The 25,822-nt window shown below is 33.7% G+C and overlaps 1 protein-coding gene across 4 annotated transcripts in view; it reads left to right on the forward strand.

Moving 5' to 3' along the window:
- Positions 1-25,822, forward strand: part of RICTOR (RPTOR independent companion of MTOR complex 2) — a 100,187-nt gene that overhangs the window by 25,268 nt on the left and 49,097 nt on the right. For 3 of the 4 annotated variants that reach the window (XM_037138538.2, XM_037138539.2, XM_037138540.2), the window contains 6 exons: positions 2,798-2,895; positions 9,927-9,991; positions 10,996-11,127; positions 16,762-16,825; positions 22,517-22,643; positions 25,616-25,785. In XM_037138538.2, the coding sequence (XP_036994433.2) occupies positions 2,798-2,895; positions 9,927-9,991; positions 10,996-11,127; positions 16,762-16,825; positions 22,517-22,643; positions 25,616-25,785 (656 nt within the window). Of the gene's footprint in view, positions 1-2,797; positions 2,896-9,926; positions 9,992-10,995; positions 11,128-16,761; positions 16,826-19,226; positions 22,371-22,516; positions 22,644-25,615; positions 25,786-25,822 lie in introns of those variants that run through there. The other variant, XM_053657288.1, reaches the window with a different exon arrangement.

Raw genomic sequence — 25,822 nt, forward strand, 5'->3', positions numbered from 1 at the left:
AGTACCTGACCATATAGTTGTTTAGTTAATACTCATTGAACAAATAAATTCAGATATGAGGTTTTTATTTTGAGTGTGATTGTATAAGATGATTGTAACGTGGTTGTGGGGGTTTTTTAAATAAAAAAAGTCTGCAACCATTTTGTACCTAGAAAATAGGCAAGAATTAGAAATCTGCCAGTTTTTAAGGAGTGTATATCTGTTCAGACTAATCATCTAGAGTCCTGTCAGATTAATACATTGTAGTATCTTCACTTTAAGTGCAACTTTTTGTTTGGTGCCTGACATCCTAATTATAAATTAATGTAAAATGGTTAGGTTATATATTTCCATTAGCTAAATTTAACACTGGCTTTAATGATCCTTAACTCTGCAAATTGATGTAGCCTCTAAATTACTGTAAGTGGCTTTAGAATATGTCTTTATAATTAGTGACTTGAAAGTATCTTAAAAGTGAAATGAAAACAGCTCATCATTGGGTGGAATCAGATCTCATTAAAAAAGAATTGGAAGGGACCATGTTATAAGTGAACCAGTGATGTTAAAGTGATTTAACTATCCTTGAGAACTTTATAAAAATTTTACAACAACTCTTAAAATTAGGTTGAATTTTATTGGAGTTACAATGCATATTATTCAAAATGTATGGGAGATGCTCTAACACCAAAGGAACAATTTCTGTATGCTGCAGTTTCAAAATGATTGGAAATAGCTGGGATATGTGGTGTGCTTGTGGATCTGTTGCAAACCGATGTGTGGTTGCCATGGCTAACACCCAGTATAACAGAATGGAGGGAGGTGGGCAGATGCAAGCTAAATGTAAAGCAGGGCAATGCAAACAGTTTCATTTGCTGAGGAAGCACTAAATCAAAACAAATAGTTCTTTGGTTTGTGTTTACATAAAGACCTCAAAGTAAGTCATGGTTCTTGAACTGAAATATCTGCAATGTGATACATTTTTTAGATTGTGTTTTTGTTTTGTTTAAAACAAAAAAACATGCTAAATATGTTATTATAGAAGTAGCTTATGGAAGCCTGAGGAAATTGACACTATACCAGGAGTTGGCCAAATACTGACTATGGGGCCATATTTGGCTCTGGCTTGTTTTTGTAAAGCAAGTGAGTTAAGAATGGTTTTCATACATTTTTCATAGCATTTTTGAATTTAAGTATTTTGAAAGTGTTCTACTATCTTCTCACTTGGTTTGTTTCCCACAAGAAATGTGCTGCCATCCTTTCTTTGCTCTTCTCTATGTAACTTTTTTTTTTTTTTTCAAATTTTTGATCTGGTTACATTAAGATTTTCTTTACCAGTGGTTTTGAGCAATTTGATTTGATTAAGATGTGCTTTGGTCTAGTTTTCCTAATGTTTCTTGTGCTTGGGGTTGGTTGAGCTTTTTGGATTTATTGGCTTATTTTCATCAGATCTGGAAAGTTTTCATCTGTTATTTCAAATAATTTTGCTGTCTCCCATTTCTTTCCTTTGAAGACTCCAGTTACACATACTGTAATTATATTAGGCCAGAAGTCCCATAGTTCACTGATTGATGCTCTTTTATTTTTTTCTCTTTGTGTTACATTTCAGATAGTTTGTATTGCTTTGTTTTCAAGTTCATAGATCATACCTTGTATAAAGGGTATAATGCTCTTATTCCCAGTTATTAGCTTTTTATACACCTTGCATGCCTCTCCCTAAGTTTTTGAACATATAGACTACAGTTATAAAAAGTGTTCTGATGTCTTTTTCTGCTAATACTAACGTTTTTGTCAGTTTGGGATAATTTTCAGTTGAACGGTTTTTCTGCTTATTGTGGGTCATGTTTTCCTGCCTCTTTGCCATGCATGCCTCTAATTTTTGACCAGATGATAAACATTGTAAATTTTGCCATTACATGCTTCATAGTTTTTTTCTGCTTGTAAATCTTGAGTTTTGGTCTGAGACACAGTTTAGTTACTTGGAATCATTTGAAAGTTTTCAAAACTAGCTTTCAAGATTTGTTAGATGGGGTCAAAGAATTATTTAGTCTGCATCTAATTTTTAACCACTACTGAGCTAAGATTTCTCAATTCAGCTCTTAGAAATAAGCACAGTTTTCTGTCCTGTATGAATGCAAAGTTCTCATCCCTCTAATTCTTTTGAGTGGTAATTCCTCGCACACATACGCGCACCAATCATTGCTCTACTGACTACCTGAGGCGTCCCTTTGCAAGATCTTTCGAGTTCTCTCTCTCCAGTGCTCTCTAATACTTCTTGCTCTCCTTGGACTTGGAGCTCTGTCTCTTCATCTCAAACGGTTTACCGAGGATTTTGTCAGCACCAAGGCCTGAAGCTCCATTAAGACTGTAAGCTGGGACAGTTGTAGAGCACAGTTCCCTTGTTTCTCATCTCAGGGATCATTTCTTCTTTACTTGCTATGTCTAGTGTCTTGAACTATAGTTTCATTTGTTTTGCCCTTTTTATTTGTTTGTTCAAATAGGATAGTAATTTTGGTGCCCATTACTGCATTGTAGCTAGGAATGAAATTCGGGATGTTGAAATTTTAAGATTTAATAGTTGGATAATTCCAGGTGATGACACACAGAGTTGGACCATAGATTTAGGTGGGATATAGATGTGAAGGACATTGAATGAGTCATCCATGTAGACTTTGATGTCACACAAGTGGATGGATTTGAGATAGGGAGTAAGAATGTAAACCAAAAGCCAAAGTGTAAAATTCTAATACTGCATGTTATATGTATTTGGTTAGGAAAATACTCTTTTAAATTATGTTAAATTACCTGTCTTTTCTTCTAGAGCCTTCTGATAACTTAAGGGAGATTCTCCAGAATGTGGCCAAATTGCAAGGGGTTTCAAATATGAGAAAGCTGGGCCATTTGAATAACTTTACTAAGGTAAGTAATTCAAATCTTTATTCATGTTATCATCTGAAATTTGTTTTTCCTTACTATACTTATTAGATGTTTCTTAATCATCATTAATAAGAATTCTTGAGTATTCACTCAGTATTAATGCTTTCCTATAATGCTTCTTATGGATTTTGTCATGTGCTCTTAAGTTTAAAAGCGTATTTGAATAATGGAAGTATTATATACTTGTAGAAAATTTGGTACGTTCAGAAAAGAATAAAGAAAAAAATGCTGAGAAGTCCATAATCCAGTCTTCACTGTTATTCACATATTGATATATTTATTTTGCCTTTTTGTACTTATTTTTATTTATTGATATATGATATGTTTGTATATAAGTACATGTGTGTTGCATTTCATAGGCATGACCATAATTCCCAAAGAAATATTAGAACTTTCTCTTTCTCTGATGGTCTTTCCCATTGTCTGGACCTCAGTTAGAGCCTAAGATAAATGTAGAGACCCTCATGCCAAATAAATATTGACTTGATCTCTATTAGCAGCCAAGAATTCCTGAGTTTGATGTGTTGGTATGTTTTCGAAGCTGGAAATTCTGGACAGCCATCTCTTGGAAACTAAAACTTATTATTTGAGGTGATTTCATAAATATAAATCAGAATGGATCCTTTGGGAAAAATTTTTTTCCCATTTTAGTGTGCTAAATAAAAATTGTTCTGCTCCATTTTGAATGTAGGGATAACTGTATGTTTTAGCCTCTTCCTACTCTAAGTGTGATTTGCAGACCAGCATCTTTGGCGTCAACTTAGCGCTTGTTTGAAAGGCACTGTTTTCATCCCCAGAGTCAGAATGGACATTTCAGTAAGATTCTCCAGTGAATTTCTGTGTATGTTAAAGGTGGAGTGGCTCTGTTTTTACCCTCTAAAATCTTCAATTCTTTTCTAGTAATTGGGCTGTGGCTTAAGTTTGATTTGATTTTATAGAAATATAAGGGTATAAGAATATAGTCACTAGGTAACAAAATGATTTTGTCAATGTGGTGGCGTGCAACAAATAAAAAAATAGGTTTTTTTCATAGTTAGGGAAGAGTACATATGCATTTTTAGTGAAGTTTTGAGATATTCTGGCATTTATATTTATATAACAGATGAGAAACTTATATGAGGGATGAGAAAGGGATTTTTTGAAAACAGCTTTCAAAAACATTGAATAGGTGCGTGAAAAAGGGATTTTCAAAACTACTCCTCTGTATGCTTTTATTTTTAAGAATGTAGTGAAACTATTCAATAACCTCCTTCACTGCACTGGTCAGATGATGGCAAGTCTTTAACACCCACAGTTGTTCCAGAGTTGCCAGTGGCATCTCCTGTGTTAACTCCCTTCTATTCAGTTTCCAGTTTTATTTCACCATTCACTCAATTCTAATAAGTATCACTTACTTGGATCTAATGATTAAAAACATTAGTAGAGATTTCTGTCCTGTTTGAGCTACCGAGTCCCGTGAAGGAAAAGGGACCGCACAGCTACTCCCTCAGGGGGAGAGTGCCTCAGAGCGGCTTGGCTACCCTCTCAAAGGGAGAGAGCGCTGACCCTTGTGTAGACAGGCTTTTATTGGGTTTACTTTGCACAGGAATGCAGGTATAGCTCATTAATCATTGTCAGGCAGTAAGGATCAAACAGTAGATAGCATACAAAGAACTATTAGGGCTTCTTCTGAGTTGGGGTCTATCAGCCAAAAGGCTACAAAACTTGGGAAACAAACTCATTTCCTGCTTATACCTTTATCATTTAACTAAGAGCATGCTTAGCAAAGCAGGCTTCACAGAATTTTACATATCCCCTCTCTCAGGCCTAATCACCCGGGGAACCTGCCCTTTCCAGCACAGGGCTGCCCCTCCCTCTGTCATTGTTTCAGGCTTAAGTCAGGCAGAGGAGGCAGATAGCCAAGGAATTTCCAGAGACTTCTTGTGGACTCAGGGGAGTCAGGCTTCATCAAAGCCGAGGGGCAAGGGTCCATCACCCCCTTTCTCCATAGCCCCCCAAGTCCTTCCCTGGGGCCTCCACATGATCATGCCTGTCTTAGGTCATTTTCCCCTTGGGGAATCTTACCTGTCATTGGCTGATCAAGCATTGGGGGCCAGTTATGAAAAAAGGAGCAGAAGTGGTGCTCCTGCCAGGGAGATAAGCTTTGTCTCCTTAGTGGCTTATGGTCCGAAGGTCACTTACTCATCCTTAGCCATGGAGGCGGTTACAGCTCCTGAAACCAGGCAGGGTGGTTCCAAACATCTCCCCCATTTTTTGTTTTTTAAATCAATTGTAGCTGTTAGGCCTGTGAAACTTACTGTTTGCTGTTCTTGAATGCAATCTTAAGAAAATAACATGTATATATATCATAAGAACAAATAAGGATTAAGACGAGGAGGAGCCCAAGGGCTGCCAAGACCCAAGCTCCTAAATTCAGTCTGTTGAAAAATGTTACAAATGCAATGGGATGACAAGAATAACAGGTCTGGTTACATTTTAGTCTTGGGGAGTCTTTTGGAGTCTTTAGCACAGACTTCAGGAAGCTACTTTAAAGATATGCAGCAAGGGCTTGTGCCTGAACTCAGGGTGAGAGAGTTTTAGCAAGAGCAAGTCACAGAGCATTATTAGAATCAGTAAACAACCAGTGGCTCCAAAGACCCACATTCTCAGATTTAGTCCATCAAACTAATTTTGGGGGGGTTCAGCTAGCCGAAATTATCATGGAGGGTCTAAAACAACCTCTTGCTTAGTTAAGCATTGAATGTCCTGCAGCAGTTGATGTAGCTGTAGCTGCAGTTCATCAATTTGTCCCTTTAAGTTGGTAGAAAAAGTCCCTCCTAGGTGATGTTGAATACCGGTGATGTAGTGGGTCAGAAATGTGCTGTTGCTATAAGACAGTCAGGGAGGGGTTGGGGAAGGCTTTTCCTCTTACCCCAAATGGGCTTGTGGGTTTCAGAGACTCCCTCCCCCAAGCGTTTAAAACTGCGAGGGGGGCTCGAAGCGCTAGGTGACCAACCTTCATGTCACACTTCCCGGACAAGCCAAAAGTTAGATCAGGTGGTGTTGGAGGCCCCTGTAAGGCCCCTACAGGTCTCGGGAGTTGACCCCAGACACCCTTGCAAGGTTCCGACTCACGTGGGTACACTCGATTTCTCAAGCCAAGGGGAGGAAGTGCCTTTTGTCTTTGGAGCTTGACAAATGCCAAAGGCTCTTATACAAAACCTAGGACTATCACTAAATTCTGGAAAGCGATCTTCGGAGTCTGCTCGAAACCAAAACACTCATTCACTATCCGCTTTTCCTTATGGAGGCGGCCAGAGAGAAAAATCGAAAACGCTGCAAGAGGCAGCTCGAGAGGAAAAAAATTGCTAATACGCTTGTAGATAGCCCTGTAACTAGTTGCTGTTCTTAAAGCTGATAAAGGGAAAGTCTTTACTCTTTCTCCCAAGCCTAAATAAACCTAGTCGGCAAATGCTTGGAAGAGGGACCAAGACTCCTGCTTAACTAAAGAAGGTACCGTTGCAAAGCGGTGGAAAGAGAGGGCGACCTAGGAAGAAAGTCCCCATTCCTTTGTAATCCAGCACAGCCTGTGGCATTCCCGAAATGCTGGGAATGATAGGGGTCCTTGGCCCTTACCTGGACTGATGTTCGAGAGTTGGGTTTGAGGGGCTGTCATCAAACGTTGGACTTGATAAAATCTGTTTTGACCGCTTGGTGATAAAATGGGAAAAATACAAGCTTTAGATCATATAGAGGAGGGCTTACAGCCTAACCGACCCTGACTGGCAAGGCAGTCATGGCGTGGTATTTTTCCCCTGAGGTAGTCTTGCAGCCATTAGAGGCCAGGTCCATGTACAGTGCCAGACACATAACATGTAGGGCCTTTCGACGTGGGGTTTGTTTTCATTTTTGTATTATATTTTTTCCACTTTTCTAGTTTTTTTGGGGGGGGCTTGTTATTTGGGGGTTTTTTTGCTAACTCTAAGAGGACAGGTCTGCTTAATAGCTTGAGGTACAGCTTGGTAAGCTGTTTATAAAAGAGCTTTTCAACCTCAGCAATATTGATATATTGGGTGAGATGGTGATTTCTTTGGGAGGCTGTCTTTTTCATTTTAGGGTGTTTAGGAGCTTCCATGGCCTCTACCCACTAGAGGCCAGTAGCACAGCTCCACCAGCAGTAGCAAGCAAAAATGTCAGACATTTCCAGATATTTCAGGGGAGACAGAGCTGCCTCTGGTTGAGACCCACTGCTGTAAATAAATCTCTGTAGATTTTATTATAAAATTTCTCCAAATACCTAGCACAGAATAAATGCTTATTAAATTTAATCATAATATGTGTCTTTGAATTCCATTTTGTTAGAGAGCTAGATTAATAATAAATATTACAGATCTGGTATCCCTACAAAAATCTGTGTTTATTTATTTATAGAATGAAATATGGAAATTCTCAGAAATCTCTTTAAGAATAACTCTATAGACTAAGAAAATGAGAAAAATGAGTATGTTGCCGGGAGACTCATTGCTTTTAGGAGTTGGTTTGGTCACCCTTCTCTGTGTTCCTGTAACAGGTTATATGTATGTCTAGTAAATTTTATCTAGGTGGGTTACTGTTTTATTGAACAGTGTTTATTTAAGAAATAGCTAATGTTTATTTTTCTACTCTTACATTCCTCTGTATCCCAAAATCTGGCACATAATGAGTATTTAAAGTTATTATATTAACATTGGGAAGATTTTGCATTTTAAGTGAGTTTTTATTAGCCTTTGTTTTGTTAAGAATAAGCTTAGCTCTTATGATTAAGTTGATTTAGTAGATCAGTGGGCTGAAATGGGGGACTTCATCTCCAGAATTTTAAACCTTTTGAGGTATGGGGAGAGGGTGCTAGCGATGTGATCCTGTGACCATGTGCCTGTCACACAGCGTGCTTGCTTTCTGACATCATTTCACTAGATAAAGTAATACGTGTAACAGCCTGCTGATGAATATAATCTTCGTGTTCTATTTTAAAACTATATATTCTTCGTGTTCTATTTTAAAACTATCAGCAGGCTCATAAAGACGTGTTATCAAAGATGAAAATATTTTAGCTTTTTTATATTCTAAAAGTTCTCATTTCCTATGTTTATATTAAAGCCTCCAAAGGAATCTTTATGTCATTTTGTTTTAAAAACTTTCAAAATAATATAAACTAAATATGAAAAATTAAAATGGTACAGAACAATATATAGTGAAAGTCAAAATCTTTTGTCACATACTTCCTATCGATCTCCATTCTCCAGAGGGAACCACTAAGAAGGTATTTATCCTTCTCTGGCATAATTATAAATGTGTGTGTGTGTGGTCTGTTGTGAAAACTAAAAGAGTTAAAAAGAAGGGTTTAATATGGTGCTTAGTTTATTTACTAAATTAGATACGTCCTTTTTTGATCTAGGCCCCTGAAAAACAAGCTGTCAGTTGAATCCTGGGGGTAGGGAGGGAAAGGAAAAACCAGAGTAAGACCACATCTTCCCAGGGCAGCAACCCAGTCTGGACTGAGTGTTGTCCAGTGGCCTAACGGAGAACGATGAACCTTCTGTGGAGAAAGATAACATCATCAGGAATCTGGGCGTGTTTCTGTATACAAAGATGACAGGATCCACCAAAAGACGGGCCATATAGGATTAGAACAAAAGGAAAACCAAGTAATAGAAACAAACCGAGGGATGATCCCCATCATTCACATCCACTTAGTTCATAAGCACTTAAATGTTTAAAATATGATTACTGTCACAATCAAAGAAGCTATGAAGAATAAAAAATGATTCTTACTATAGCATTGGGTGTATACAGAATTAAATGGAAATTCAAGAAGGAAAATGTAATATCTAAATTAACTTAGTGGGAATAATAGAAAATTAGACATATCAGAAGACAAATAAATAGATAATATCTAACTAAAGCACAGATATAAAAGAGAATGGCAAAAACAGAAAAGGGGATTTGGAGGTTTGTACTATACACAAAATGTTTCAGCATTTGAATTACCAGGAGGAGAGAAGAGAGAGAATTGGACAGAAGTAATTTTGAAAAGATAATGTTCAGAACTTTCTAAAACTAATAAAATATGTCAACCCAGAGACTTGGGAGTTTCGGTTTTCTCTATTCAAGATAGAAGAAACCTGAACAATAAGGTTTTTGAAAATTAAAGATTAAGAAAAAATTGTGAAAGGAGTCAGAGAAAAAGGCCGTGACCTCAAAGGAGCCAACAATAAGATTGATTTCAGACTTCTCAGTAGGAACTGTGCAAGCCATCTTGAAAAACTTTTAAGAAAATAGCAACTAACCTAAGAAATCTATAAATCTAGCCAAATATCCTCCAAAATAAAAGTGAAAAAAATCATTTCCAGACAAACAAAAATCAATAGAATTCATTATTAGCATTCTTGGCTAAAAATTAAATAAATGAAAATACAAATAAATTCATAACAAAAAGGATTGTTCAGACTGAAGGAAGAATTTCCTGTAAAGAATAATGGAAAAGATGAATTTGTGAGTAAATATGTATAAGTTGATATTCACTAAATATTAACAAAAACCAAAAATAACAAATATTTTATGGATTTTAAGTTAGAGGTGACAAAACAGTTACAACAAAGTGAAAGGCGAGGGTAGTAACTGAAGTTAAAGTGTTATAAGAGCCAAGCATCATTAAGGATGGGGTAAAGTAATAATTTCTGTAAGACTGTAGTAAGTCAAAAATGCATGTTGTGACCTCTATGATAACCACAGAAAGAATGATAAAATTATTGCAGGGGCAAATTGAATAATCCCAAATAATTGCTTAATTCAAATAAAGGCCAGAAAGGAGGGTTAAAGAAACCTAAAACTGATAGATCAAATAAAAATGATAGAACTAAATCTTCATATTTGATTTATAGAACCATATTTAAAAATCGGTATTTAAAATATCTTATTTTTCAGTCTAAAAGAGTAATATATAGAGACAAAATTATATAACAAATACACACATATTTGTTTTGTCTTCCTGACAGCTTCTTTGTGATATTGGCCACAGTGAGGAAAAATTGGGTTTTAACTATGAGGATATTATTATTTGGTAAGTATAGTTCAGTTTCTTCTCTCACCTCTGACAGATTTTAGTGTTATCATTTTGTGGGTTTTCTTTAAATTAAAATTGGGATACTTTAACACCACACATGTGATCTTATAAAAACAATTGTTTGAACATCAGAAAAATTTAAGATTTCAAAATTTGTTACCTGTTCTGAAGTTTTGTAATTATCAAATATAAAGAACCAAAGCTAAAGTTGAAAAACTTCTGGACTTACCCAATTTAAACTTGATGGCAAACTTGTTGATCAAGCCCACTAATAAAGGCATTACGTTATAGTACTAATAACCATCTTTTTGGCATGCTTAGGAATTAAAGTTGATATAAATAACCTGTGTCTACTGTCATTATAAAGTATTTTTATTTATTGTTTTAAACCATTGATTATTTTTAGAGGAGTGGAAGGAGGTAGGCAGATAGAGGGAAATAGATTATAGTGGTGTATTTGATACAGCTTCAAAAAGGAATATTTAATGTCTCATTGTTTATATAGAATCAACGACAGAAGGTAGAACACACCTCAGTAACTTTTTCTTGATTGGTGAGATGTGCCAAGTAGGTCCAGATTTAAAATTTTCATCAGTGAAGGTCTATGGCTTGTAGCAAATTACTTTTATGTGTGTAAAATGACTAGTAGTTTTACCCTGGTCGGATGGCTTGGTTGGAGTGTCCTGGTGTTCACCAGAAGGTTGTGGGTTTGGTCACCAGTCAGGACACAAAACCTGGTTTTCAGGTTTGATCCCTTGTTGGGGCACATACAAGAGGCAGCTAATCCATATTGTTCACATAAGTGAACACATAAATCCTCTTTTGCCCCCTACCCCTTTCCCCTCTCTCTCTAAAAAAAAAGAGTAAATAAATAATATCCTCTGGTGGGGATTTAAAAAAACAATGACGAACAGTTTTGCTTATTTCAACTGAGGAAGAATTGGGTACCACAGTTTACATGAATTTGAAACTTATGCAGCAAAACTTTTGTTTTCTAACAGCTTGCGGTTAGCTTTGTTGAACGAAGCAAAAGAAGTACGGGCAGCAGGGCTACGAGCTCTTCGGTATCTCATCCAAGACTCCAGTATTCTACAGAAGGTGCTGAAATTGAAAGTGGACTATTTAATAGCCAGGTAATTTTCTGAGAGTAGTCTATGTTTTTATGTTTTGAAAATTGTGTATTGAGTTTTAGCATACCTACCATAAACTGTACATATTGTTAGTGTAAAGCCTGATCATTTTTACAGATAGAAACAGCCAAGTACCCTGTTATCCTTAAAAAGATGTAGAACATTTTCAGCATCTTAGTCAAGTTTCCTTGCGTCTCCAACTACTATTGTGATAGGCATTACTCTGACTTTTCTTATTATAGACTAGTTTTTCCTGTCTTGAACAGGGAAATTAGAAGGAATTTTAATAAGGAATATTAGGAATATTCCTTATTCCAATAAGGAATATTAGAAGTACATGATTACTCTTTTCTTTCTTCTCTTATGAGATTTATCCATATTGATGTTTTTTAAATTGCTGTGTAGTTTTTCATGTTATGTATAAACTATAATTAATGTATTCCATTCTGTTGATGATTTTCTGAGTTGTTTTCAGTATTTGGCTATTGTGAATAAAGTATCTGTGAATATTCTGTATAATTCTGTCGATGGACTTACATATGCACTCATTTCTCTCAGGTGTATAATGTAGCAGTGGAGTTTCTGGGTCATGTTTGTGTATATTTAGCTTTAGCAAATACTGCCAACAATTTCCCAGGATGATTGTACCGATTTACATTATTACCAACAGTGTTTGAGAGTTCCAGTTTCTCCACATCCTCATCAGCACTTGATATCTTCAGTCTTTCATTTTAGCCTTTGGGCTCTGTTTTTCATTGTAAATTATAACTGTGCTTTTAATTTGTGTTTCCCAGGTGAGTAGTGATGTTAAGCACCTTTCATTTGCTTATTGACTATTTCAGTATCTTCATTTCTCTGCTCATTGGTAAATTTGATTGTCTTTTTGTATAGGAGTTCTTGATGTCTTCTATGTATGATTCCTTTAGTATTGCATATTGAAGTATGCATATTGAGAATATTTTTTTCCAAATCAGTCTGTCTTGCCTTTTCACTTTCCTTAATAAAATTCAATTTAGAGGTTCGTTATTTTATAGTTAATACTTTAGGTCTCTTTGAAAGATGATAATCTATGTTTTCTCCCAAAAGAGTTATTCCTCAATGCATTTTAGTAAGTAATGATTCATTTTTATCTGTATGGATATTCAATAAATTTATTGAAAAGATTTTTTTTCACATCTAAATTAGTGTCTTTCTTGTTATAAATAAGATAACAAGATAAATATGGATTAATTTTTGCATTCTGTATTTTCCTTAGTAGGTCTCTTTGTGTATTCTTACACTGTTTTAATGACCGCAGCTTGATAATGTGTTGACACTTATTAATGTAAGTTCTCTGTCTGCTTTTCTTCAAGACTGTTGGCTCTTTGTGGGTTGCATATGAACTTTATGATCATCTTTTCATTTCCATGAAACTTTCTGGGATTTTAGTAGTAACTGCATTGAAGCCCTAGGTTAATTGGGGTGAGTTGACATCTTAATGGTGCTGAATCTTCGAAACCTTTATTTACTTGGAACTTTAATTTTTTCTCAACATTTTGTCATTTTCTGTGCAGAGGTCTGCCACATAGTTGTTAGGTTTATTTAAGGTATATTTTATGATTTATATATTTTTACTAATATAATTTTAAAATAATTTTTGCTAATATATAGAAACATCACTTTGGATTTTTTTTTATAAAGATGTTACTTATTTATTTTTAGTGAGAGGATAAGGAATAGAGAAAGGGAGAAAAACATCTCATCAGTGTTCTCTCACACACCTGCAATTGGGTATCTGGCTCGCAACCCAGGCACATACCCTGTCTAGGAATTGAACTGGTGAACTTGAGGTTCACAGGCTGGTGTTCAACCCACTGAACCACACCAGCCAGGGCTGAATTTTTTCTTTTTGTATATTAACCTCTTACCTAGTCATCTTGCTATATTTACTTTAAATTCTAATTGTTTTTTAAATTATTTTGGAGTTTTTATTACATAGGCATTAATTGCAAGTGATGACCATATTATTTTTCCCTTTCCAGTCCTTATATCTTTATTTTTCTTTCATTATTGCATTGGCTAGAATAGTGCACTGACTTAGAAATGGTTATAGTGGAAAGTCTGTTTTGCTCCTAAGCTCACATCGAAAGTGTTCAGTATTTTGCACTTATCTATGAAACTTGTTGTAGGCTTTAAAAGGATTTCTTCTTATTTTTTGTTTGCATTCCTGAAGTAAACACCACTTGTTTTTGATATCTGGCCCTTGTCATCTATAATTGAATTTGGTTTGCTAATATTTGTGGCACATTTTTGCAGCTATGTTCATGAGCTGTATTGGCCTATGTTTTTCCATTCTTCTAATGTCCTTGTTTGGTCTTGTATCAAGAGTATGATTGCTTTATAAAACAACTAGGGGAGCTTTACCCTCATTATATTCTATGAAAGAATTGTTTTCTCTTTCATGAATATTAGAATTCCCCAGAGAATAAGTCTGGGCCTGTGGTTTTCATTTTTAGGAGTTTTATGATTATGGACTCAGTTTTTTAACAGATACAGTACCATTAGTACTCTTAAGTTTTTCTACTTCTTGTGTCATCGGTTCTTGCTTTGTATATTTTAAAGGTTTGTTATGGCATTCATAATAACAAACATTAAACCTTCACATTTGGCTAATCCTTTTATATTTATGAAATGTCTCTCTTTATCCTAGTAGTACATTTATGGATGTTTATGTTATCTAAATAGAGCTTCAGTAACTTTCTTCTACTTAGCATTTGCTTAATATATATTTTCCCATCTTTTCACTTTTTATCTTTTTGTCCGTACATTTAAGCTTCTCTCCTATAAACATTATATCGTTAAATATTCTGGTTTGACATCTTTATCTTCTAATTGGAGTAATTACACTGTGTCTGGTGGATTTTTATATACATGGTCTCTGGACTTTATCTAATGTAATTTTATACACACACACAAATATGAGAGAGAGAGGGATTGTCAGATAGCTATCAGTTTTCTCATATATTTGAGTTTGTTTGCTATCGCAGTCTGTTGTCATATCTGTTCTTTGTTCTTCTATTTGTGTTTCTCCTATTTTCTATCGGAATCATCAAGAATTTTTTTCTAAAAATGTCCCTTCATTCTCATGTTTCTCCTATTCCTATTAGAATAACCAAGATTTTTTTTCTATAAATGTTTCTTTAGCAGTTGCCCTAGAGATTACAACAGGTATTCTTTACATATCAAGGTCTATTTTATTGAAACCAGCACAATGCAGGAAACCTCTTACAGTTTAACTATATTCTCTCCCTTCTTTTGTGTTATTGCTATGTTTTTTATTTCTACATAAATTTTTAACCTCACAGGAGTGTACTGTTTTTGTCTTAAACTGCAACTACTGATATTTACTTATATCATTTATGCATTCCAGTGTTCTTCCTTTTTTGCATTTCCATACTTTCATCTTAGATCTCTTCCAATCTGTTTGATGAACTTTCTTTAATGTTTCTTGTAGGACAGCTCTATGGGGAATGAATTCTCTCATCTTCTATTTGCCTATAAATGTCCCTATTTTGCCTTCCTATTTGAAGGCTGTTCTTATGACCAGTTACTATTGTTCAGTGCTTCAGGTAAATGTTCTGAATTTTTTTCTTTAACCATTTGAACAGTAAGTAGCTCACTTTTTCTTGTTCCTTGTAAGTGATGTGTATTTTTTTTTCCTCTGGTTACCTTTAAAGTTTTTGGTAATGTTCTCTCCTACTTATAGTTACTCCAACTATATAAGTTGAATCTGTTCACTGTCCCAAATGTCTCTAATGCCCTTACTATATTTTCATTCTTTGTCATTGTTAATCTTTGCACTTCAATATGATTTTTTTAAATTTCTTCATCTTACTAGTAAATCAGTCTCTTGAATAACATTAATTTTATTTCTATGATTTATTTTACTCTTACAGATTCTAGGTCTCTACCTGTTTTCTCCATCTTCTGATTTCTTGAGCATATTATGCATAGTTGTTTATAGAGCCTTGAATAACAACTTCAGTATGTGAATCACCTGTGTTCTGTTTCTAGTCATTTTCTTTTTTTAGTTTTTTGTTACTTGGCCTTTTGTTTGTTTTAAAACATACCTTATTATCCAGTTGGATGTGAACATTGTATATTCAAAATTTTTGGCTATGGATCATGTTATTCTCCCCTTCAGAGAATCAAGATTTATTCTAGAATGTTGGTGTATAACACTGATTCTGTTAACATTTGGGTTTAGCTTTGCCTTTGCTCTAGGAAGTGGCTATTTGGGATCTCAAGTAAAAGTGTTGATGTTTGGCCAGACCGCTTCACCTTCACCAGCCTTGAGGCCTGACCTCTATCCTAGAATATTATGTACCTGCTAATACCTGCTTCTCAGCAGTAGCTTTTAGCTTGCTTTCTTGGATTTTAACCCTGCTTTTGCGCAACACAGAAATTGGCATATAGCTTGAATAAGAGATTGTATGCAGATTTGTACTCACCTTCCTATCTTTTTTTCCTATGGGTTTTTTTCTCCTCAAGTCTCAGCCACTTTGGTTGCCCCAAAGTTCATCCTGTCTCTCTAGTATAATAAGACTTTTGCTTTCTGCTAAGACAATTTCCCTAAAAGTGGTATTGACAGAGGCCCCCATGGAAAAGCCTGGGGTGGATGTGGAGTTTGTGCTTCTCTTTCCAGGGATTAGTATCCACTGTTCTTTTAACAGTGGCTTTACAAAGTATGTTGTTCAGCCTTTATGGTTGTTTATGGCAGGAGTGTTGGTCTCAGCCAAGCCTCTCTGTTGTGGCCAGAAAGGGTATTTTATTACACACAGAGAGAAGAAATGCTTTTTGAATAGCAAACTATATATATAAAATATTGATTAGAAAGATTAACTGCCTAAATGTAAGTGACAATGACTTATCATGCAACATAAAGACTTGAGAAACTGGAAAATTTAATAAATTTTAGAGAGAAGTGTTCATTAAGTGATATTTGATAGAACGTTAAGTTTTGAAGTGCATTCAAATTTCGAATTATATTTTGGTAAAATAGAATTATTGTGGCTGGCACATAAGACTTTTAGCTTATATAAGGGTTGGGAAAAGTAGGTTTACAATTGTTCATATGGAAAAATAATACAATAATAAATAATGCAAGAATAAACTGTTTTACAACTGTAAACCTAATTTTGCCAACCCCTGTATGTAACATTTAGGCCTGGTTAAAATCACAATGAAATAAATTATAGGCTTAAAATATAATTTAGTCATAATTTTTTTCATAGTTTGTATAAAATACCTGAATTTTATCAAGAACAGGTGACTGCTTCTTTCAGTAGATTTTTGGTACTTTGCTTTGTGTTTATTATTTCTGTATAGATATATATAAATCTGTGAATTATTTACTATATTCTGTGTACTTTCCTAGAGTTATAAATGAAATAGTTTTGAAATGTTTTATTGTAACAAGTATTTATCACTAGAGAGATATAAGCTAACTAAATAAATATCTGCTGGTAGTAAAAATTCATATGCAATAAAAATTTTAGGTACCATATCGATGTCATGAAGATGTCTGATCTAGTGGTATCGTTTTATAAGAAATTGTTAACAAGACTTTTATCAGTAATTATTCTGCATGTTATTTAGGTGCATTGACATACAGCAGAGCAACGAGGTGGAGAGGACACAGGCACTTCGATTGGTCAGAAAGGTGAGCTCCGTGTCTGAGAGTAAAGGCAGGTTTGTGGGGTTCGTGTGAAGTGTTTCACATTTTTAGATTTACACTGTTTTGTGAAATCTTTCTGTTAACATTTAAAGGCTAAATTCTCATTAAACATTGTTTAAATTATATGGTTAAATAGTTCTGTTAAACTTCAAGGTAAGAATAAACATTTTGTGTAATGAGTCTATGTGATTGGGTATAGCTAGGATAATATTTTTTAAATGTACATTGTGAAGAATATTTCTCCCTTTAGTGGACAAGTAAATGAAATTGCTTTGATATGTTATTGAGAAAAGAGGACTACTTGCTCTCTCCTCTGATTTTCTCTTAAGTGTACTCTTGGAGTTAATACTGTTAAATGAATGCCACAGATAGTTACAGCCATTTTGAACATGAATTAGGATACAATCTGTAGGCAGTTGTAATAAGCAGGCCAGGCCTTTGTACATGATAAAAGGTCAAAATCTAAACTCCTCAAGAGAATATGTTAAGAGTAATCATAGTGCTTCTGATGCGAGGCCTTCAAGGAATTTTTGTTGTAGTTTAATGTGAATGTGATGTAAAAGATCATGAGTAGGTAATGAGGGGCCCCTTCCTAGGGGCAGAGGAAGAGTGAACTGAGAGGTAGTTAACTCGGATAGGATATGCTGTAAGAATTTTATCATGTTTCATTTCAAGTATTGTGTTTGATTCTAAACATTCCTAAGACTCATGAAGTGTATGTATGTTTTGATGTAAAAACATCTAAAATTATTTAGCAATTAAATTTTTTAGCTCCTTCCCCGCCTTGGAATTCAGTGCATGCTCCAGAATGGTACAATGTTGAGTTTATACATTAACTAGGTTTCCATTTTCCTTTTTCTTCCAGTTGTCTAGCTTGGGGTTAGTAATTATCCAATGGTGAACATAGTAAGGAAAAAGTAAATGGATGAGACGTCTTAAGAGATGTTTGCAGTTATGTTATGAGTGGTATTGGAGATTGTGAATATCTGTTATAGGTAAACTTATATTGAGACTATGACTCTAAATTTAAGTGTAAAAATTAGATTTATGATTTTTACTTACTCATACAGTCTCTCCTACCACCATGATTTTGAGAATTCAAGAAAACAAAATTGGTTCTGAAGAACCTAGAATGGCTTTGTGGTTATTGGCATTATATGCGTCAATATTTATCATACTAGGATATAAATTAAGAAATTAGAATATATTAACATGAAAATTATAAATTCATTACACGTAAACATAAATAACATTTTAATAAAATAACTATTTGCTAAAAAGAAAAGTAATGAGTAGGGTGACATTATATTAGATTTTTGCAAACCTCTGTAATGTTTGTTTTGATAGAGGATAGCTGGATTATCATATTTGCTTTTGCATTCAGTCTGTTGTGATTTCACGTGCATTGGGACCTCTGGAAAACTTTAGTATATACTTGTAAAAGAATGAGAGTAAAAAAATATGAGTAATGTTTTTGTTTTATTAATGAAAATAGTTTTAACTTTGCAGAATGCCTGAAAACGTCCCAGAGATCCTCAGTTTCCTGGACCACACTTTGACAACTGTTGCCCTAGAAATTGCATTCATAAGAAATTACAACTCCAAATGGATTGAAACAATGAAATATAGCTATTTGAATTAGAGAATATTTTATTTTTATTTTGTAATATGTTTTGTACCCATTACAGTTTATAAAATAGCCAATCAAAGTAAACAGATTCTTGGAAACAATTTACTAATGCCATAACAAAAATGCACTCTATTGTGTTATCTTTTGAAGTACATAGTAACTTATGGCAGATACTATTTGTGAATCCAGGAACAGGAAAATTACTCATACCTGGTGGTAGAATATAGGTCAGAGGGAGAGTTGTGGCACAGGGATCCTCCTTGGTTTAACTGATAGCAGTTAAAAGGGCTGTTTTCAGCACTTAGCTATTGTATCAACATAAGGGTGCAAGTTCTTTTGAATTGGTGACTTGGGATTCTTAAGGTGTATTATCAGCAGTGGAATCCCTGGGTCAAAGGAGGGAGGAGGGCAAAGGGGAAAAATTGGGACAACTATAATAGGATAACAATTTTTTAAAAGATAAAAACATAAAAGAAGTTAAAAGGAAAGCACATTTGCTGAATAAACAGTGTCCTCTATTGGCCAGAGAACTATAATTTTATTAGTACTTTTAACAACCAAAGCAAACCTTTATTTTTTTTTTAGTAACATCTTGGCAACTGAGCTAATAGAAATTAATGATAATAATATAACTGCTGGGTCGCTGACAGTTTTTTGTATGCATTCAAAGAAGTTTAAAGTTTTTCTGTAAATTTTTTCTTCTATATTTTATAAGAAAAGTAAACATATTTGTTGCTTTAGGTTAACTTGTTCTATGAATAATTAAGGAATACTCTTGTTACTTTTCTCTTTCACTTCAATCATTTGGAACATTTTTGTTTTATTTTTTTCTTTCTTTTTAAATATCTTTTTTCCCTGTCTTTCCAGTCCAAGCAGTCTTTCTGATTTTTAATTCTGTAATTATCTATGTAGTTTTTCACTGCTCAGCTCTTGCTTTTCATTATCCTATTTAAATTCTAAGTCATCATTTTCCTCATCTCTCATTTCTTTATCCATGGAACAAGAGGTTAATATATCAGTTTCTTTTATTTGTTTTTTTACAGTTGAAAAAAGATTCATTTAAGGAAATTATTTGCCCTTGATTCATAGCAAGACATTTCCAGATCCAATGCAAGACCTTAGTTCTTTGGATTTCCAAACCTGTATTGACCCACAGTTGTTTTTGTTATTAAGCACAATCTGTTTACCTTGGCATGCAGAGCCAACTTCTGGTCCAGCTAAGTAGGACCTGTCTCATTGTGCCATTATTCATGTAGACTAGTTTCCTATGCCACTCTTACCATTATTGCTTTCTTATTCTTTTCACTTTGTATTATTTTTATTTATTTATTTATTGTGTTGTTGTTGTTTAATTACAGTTGTCTGCATCTACCACCCACCAGTCCCCCCATCCCAGCCATCCCCCCTCCCTCCCTTTCATTTTTATGTTTTCTACGCTGTATTTTTTTCAGTCTCAGCTCAGATTTCAGATACTCCCCTTCCAGGTCTTCTGTCTTTCTAATTCCTTTATAGCAGTTTATGAACTATTACCTACTCATGATCTTTAATTTATTGGGTTGGCCAAAAGACACATTTTTTATTTTCACCAATAACTTTATTGATTTGGGTATTTTGAGTGTGTTGGTTGTCTCCCACTATTGGTTTCTATGGGTAGAGGCCAGGGGTGCTGCTAAACATCTTCCAATGCATAAGACAGCCCCACAGCAAAGAATTATTGGCTAAAATGTCAGTACTACCAAAAAAACTGTGCAAATCACTTCTGATTCATTCAATCACTCACAGCACCTTCTCCATACACTGCACAAATTTCCTTTTGCAGTTTAGTTGTGTTTTTACCTTTCTTGAAATAATAAAACATAATACGCCAAAAATGTTGCATATTTTCTTCCATCATCAGTATTAAAATGGCTGCACAAAAACTCACCAGTTTGATGAGGCTTTTTTTAATGTTCACTGATATGATAGCTGTCACAGTACAATCTAACAAAATCATTTCAAATGAAGTTAAAGACAACTAAGTGCTAGTAGATCCATCTTACGGAAAAACAAACTTTTTGGCCAACCAGGTGTATCTCTCCTGTCATGCCCAAAAAGATGAGTAAACTTTTATTTCAGTAGAAATAAATTCTATGACATTTTTGAGTATTCAATGATTTATGAGAAAAGTATTTTCTCATTTGCATAGAATTTAAGTTTTTTTGCATGTATTTCCCACAAAACAGAGATTTCATTGGTAAAAAAAATGAATTACAGGTATCCTTTTCATAAATATCCTTTTTTATAACACTTTAGCTTTATAGAGGAGGATTTTATACTTTAAATTCTAGAAAGCATTGGGTTATACACATCCTTTTTTACAAATGAGGAAACAAAAGCATTGAGAAGATTGATTTGGCCAAGATGACAGTTTACTAATTGAGATTGAGCTCCGAAAGCCACTCAACCTGGTTTCCTAGCTAGCTCTTTTCAGAGTACATTATGTTTTATTTTGGGGAGAAGTTTTCTCAGTTCCTTATAAGCATAATAATAATAATAAGCATAATAAGTATTAAAATATAAATTAATATCATAAGGGTTAGAATTTCCTCATCCAGGAAGATCAGTTTTTTATACCTCCTTTTTCTTTTCTTTCTCTCTTTGTCCAACATTTTTGATTAATGGAAAATACTGATTCAGAAATGAATGTGAAAACTTTTGTCAATTCTATAGTTACTGGAAATCTATTTTGTGGTTGTCTATTCTATTATTTTATTTGAACTTTGTAATATTATATAATGCTACTTAAACAACATAAACCATTTATAAGTACGCGAGCCAATACAGGTTGTTCCTTTGGCCCTTTATAATAGGAATTAACTGGGTATCTTTAATTCATTTATATTATATCTTCTAATTGTTTCATAGCACAAGTCTCACTTTTGAATAGGATTGTAAGTGTAATAAAATCCAGGACAGGATGTTAATTATCCCTAATACTTTATCACCACCCAGACAGAAGAAAATGTTTTCTTCTACTTTCCACTTCAAGGGCTTATTTTGCAATACTTCATCTATCAGATAGTCTTTATTTATTACACAGTCATTGACTACACAATGTGTTTCCTTTGTGTTTTGCAAACTGAAGATAAATGTATGTTACCTTTTTTCAGTTTTCCAAATATGTTATTACCATTTAAACTTTCCATTTGAAGTGAAATTTATCCAAAGTTTATTACCAGATGCATACTATTTCTGTCATGATTTTTTTTGAAATATTAAAGAGTTTATAGATTATTAAGTTTGCCTTTGGTATAACAGTAAGTGATGTTAGAGATAGGGAGATGATTAGGCATTTATTAGAGCAAAGTGAGAAAGGATGAGGGGACAAATCAGTGAGTTTGATGGGGGGAGAGTAGACATAATGAAGTAAATGAGTATATGGTATATTGGGAAGAGAGCCAGAAATGTAATAGTATAGTAGTATGTTGACAGCTGTTGTGCCTACTAATTTACTTTGTCTAGGCATTGAGAAGTTGTTTAAACTAGATTTTCTTCCAGAGGAGCTTAGAATTTCAGAAGTGTTACATCTTGTTGGTCAACTAATTTATGGTCTGTACTATTAGGGGGGAAAACCCAAAACATTTTGGCATAGTAATGGTATTAACCTCAGTTACATCAATTATTATTTATATTAATTCTTTGAAACGTTTATGTGAAGTTGATGATTAAAATTGATCCCTGAATCTTATAAATACTCTAGGATATAGGTGGCAAACACAAGGCCCGCAGGTTGAATCTAGCCCTCCACTTTGTTTTATCCAGCCCTACACCTTGTTCTTACCTGGCAGCAGCACCAAGCTCTCACTTGTTAAGGAGTGGTTACATTTACACAATCCTGAAATTACATTCAGTCCTTTGAAGGTAACTACAAGGCTGATATGGCCCCCAGTGAAAATGACTTTGACCCCCCTGCTCTATGGTCTTAAAAATGTCAATTCAGACAAAGTACGTTTTAAAAATATATTTTGAAGTAAGTAACTTCTTTTTCTCATTTCTCCCTGTTACAGATGATTACTGTGAATGCTTCCTTGTTTCCTAGCTCCTTGGCCAACTCATTAATAGCAGTTGGAAATGATGGACTTCAAGAAAGAGACAGAATGGTTCGAGCATGCATTGCTATTATCTGTGAACTAGGTTAGAATTTTCTTTGAATAATGAAAATACAGTATTTTAGAAAACATACAATTTTTCTTAATGCCTTTAATACATGAATTCTTGAGTTGTTGGTACAGTGATATGAGAAGGTAGGGCATTCTTCATAGGGGAGTAGAGGACTTGCTGTTTTTAACAAATAATTTCAAAATGACCTTGAAACTGTAAATTTTAGCATTTTCTTCATCATGAAATTTAGTGTATCAGAATTGTCCAAATTTTGGTAATTGCAATGAAATTTCTTAAATTCTGGCTCTCAGACATTAGCTAACTATTCTATATCATGATGTAGGTTAAAAACAATGAACAGTCCATTATATATTTTGACAAAAAAGGGAATTCTAAATACAAAACATTAAAGAGTTAAATGGGAAAAACAGAAAAAAATGGAAGAGGAATTTTGAGTTACAAAGGAAATCAGATTTCAGCAGCTATAGATTATATTATAAGGAGGCAAGAAAACATACTGTAGTGCTAGAACAAAGGAAAAATAAATGTAACAAACGTGATAAGTAAATAACTTATTTATATGCAGATCAACAGGAAAAATAAATAATCCTCAAATGCATGGCAAGTCAACATATTTTAAAATTTCAACCTCACTTATAACCAAAGATACGTATTTTAAATAAGAAGATAGTATTTTTTGCCACTAAAAGTAGAAGCGGTGTAGGCTACCTTGACTCTTGATATAAAAAAAGAATTAATAACAAAATTTTAAACTGAAACAAAAGAGCTGTCCATCAAGGATTTAAAAATACTGTCTATAATACCTGTTAACTTTAGAACCTAAGTAAAATTTATTAAGAAAGTTTTGAAAATAAAAATTTGACCACATATCAATCTGTGAGATTCTTAGAAAGTTATACTCAGAGTTAATTTATAATAAAATGCTTTTATAATTAAGCAAAAAGTAATGAATATAATTGAGTGTACCCACAAAATAGAAAGAGAAGGGAAAAATTAATTACTAGGAAGCAGAGGAAAGGAACAATGAAATTGAGTCTTAGAGAACAAGATAGATTATTTAATCTAATCAGTGTTCATTGGAAGAAGAAAAAATATATAGCTATGCAAACATACATAATATTTGAATACTGAGAAGATTAGAGAAATAAAGGGTTAATTTAGAAATAAAGAGAACATAATAGTTTTTAAATTATGGAGTAGTTTTTGTAAATATTTGGAAATGTTACTAAAGTGAATGGATTTTCAGAGAAAATTTAATATCCAGGTGACTCAAAAAGATATTAAACATGATAATCAAAAGCCATTGAAGTACTTTATAAAATAATTGCCTCCAAGAAGACTCATCTAGGTAGTTTTGTCTTAAAAAGAAATTTTTTCAAGGAACAGATAAGTCCTATATAGTGTAAGTTGAGAGAGTAAATATGGAAATTACCAATTTTTAATAGAACTAGCATCTATCTGCATATACCCACAAATACACATATACTCACATACCTATACAGAAATATAAAGTAAATCATTAGAAGGCTATTTGGATAACATTCTAGAATATTTATCTGAAATCAGCACTTAATTGTGGATCTGAACAAATACTATACTATTTAGCTATTAGTTAATGTTTAAAAATTTCTAGCAGGCTTAGTAGGACAAAGTAATAAATGAAGTTTACATACTGGAGAGAAGACTCTCTTAACCTTGTAGAATGTATAGCTTGGACACGCTGAATCACCTGAGAAACAAAACCTAAGGATTTGGGACACTGAGAGTGAAAATACAGCTTTCATAGATTTACTTCATGTTTCAACAATAATCGGTAAATCTAACAAAACAATTGTACTATTTCCAAAGTAGAAAATAAAACTATGTACAACAAATAAACTTGGTAAGAAATGTATATGACTTATGTGTTGTGTTTCGGGAGTACTTTTTACTTTTTGAATTTGTCCACTTGATTATCAAGAAGACACAGGTAATCTGTGTGTAGAAGTGAGAACGTTCGTTACCTTTGTGGTGGAGGGAAAAGATAAAAGAGTGGTCTGAGGGAACCTGTAGTTTGGTGAAGGTTCTGTACCTTTATTGAGGTATTGGTTACAAGGGTGTAGACAATTTTTCAAAAGTTTTCGAACTGTAATCATAAAGGTATGTTCATTTTACTATATTTAGCTATTATAAACTTTAGAGAAAATCAGAAGAGAAACCTAATTCTACAATTCAACTAGAATTAACAAGAGAGATTCGACCATGAAAACATTCTTGAAAAAATTTAAATGGATTGGAAAGGAATATTTTTTCTAATATATTTTAAGAAAACTATTCTAATTATGAAGAGATAGAAAAAAACTATTCTGCTAGTTATGAAGAGACAGAAAAACAAAAAAGAATCAAGAGCTTGCAGACCCTGACATTTAGAAAACTTTAGTATATCAAAAGTATAAAAATCAGTTTATGAAGCACGCTGTGATAATTGATTAACATTTTAAAATAAATTTGTTTATCATATTAAGCCAAACTGAATTTTCTGACAAATTCAAAACTGAAATGTTCATCACAAACTCACTAAAACATATACATTTGTACACGCATACAACAAAGTGCTTGATCTTCGAAACAAAGGAGTTCCTAAGCTTAAAATCTGAGTTTAAAATCTAAAGTAAAATTGTAAATTCAATAAAAAAATTGAAACAAATAGAGTGCTTATAATCTCATATAAAAAGTCCTTGCAATTCATGGGAAAGAAGAACAGTTTCAGTAAAATAGGAATAAAGAATATGGAAAAACAATCAGCGACATAAAGAAGAGTTTGGGGAAGTATATTCGGTGACTCTTGTTTAGGTGCATTTTATCCACATGCCCCTTTCAATGTCCTTGACTAGAAAGATTTTCAAGTCAGAAAGAAAATTGTTTTAAAATGAAACCCCAGATTCTGATTATATTTTATTAATTATACCCTATATAATATATTAAGTTTTTCTTTTTTATTTTAGCACTTCAGAATCCAGAGGTGGTGGCCCTTCGAGGTGGACTAAACACCATCTTGAAAAATGTGATTGATTGCCAGTTAAGTCGAATAAATGAGGCCCTCATTACTACAATTTTGCACCTCCTTAATCATCCAAAGACCCGAAAATATGTGCGAGCTGACGTAGAATTAGAGGTAGGCACTTTAATATTCTTTTTTAGTTTTAAAATAT

The sequence above is a fragment of the Artibeus jamaicensis genome, unplaced genomic scaffold (assembly GCF_021234435.1).
Source record: "Artibeus jamaicensis isolate MK-2021 breed Jamaican fruit bat unplaced genomic scaffold, CSHL_Jam_final scaffold_369, whole genome shotgun sequence".
In the NCBI taxonomy this organism is placed as follows: domain Eukaryota; kingdom Metazoa; phylum Chordata; class Mammalia; order Chiroptera; family Phyllostomidae; genus Artibeus; species Artibeus jamaicensis.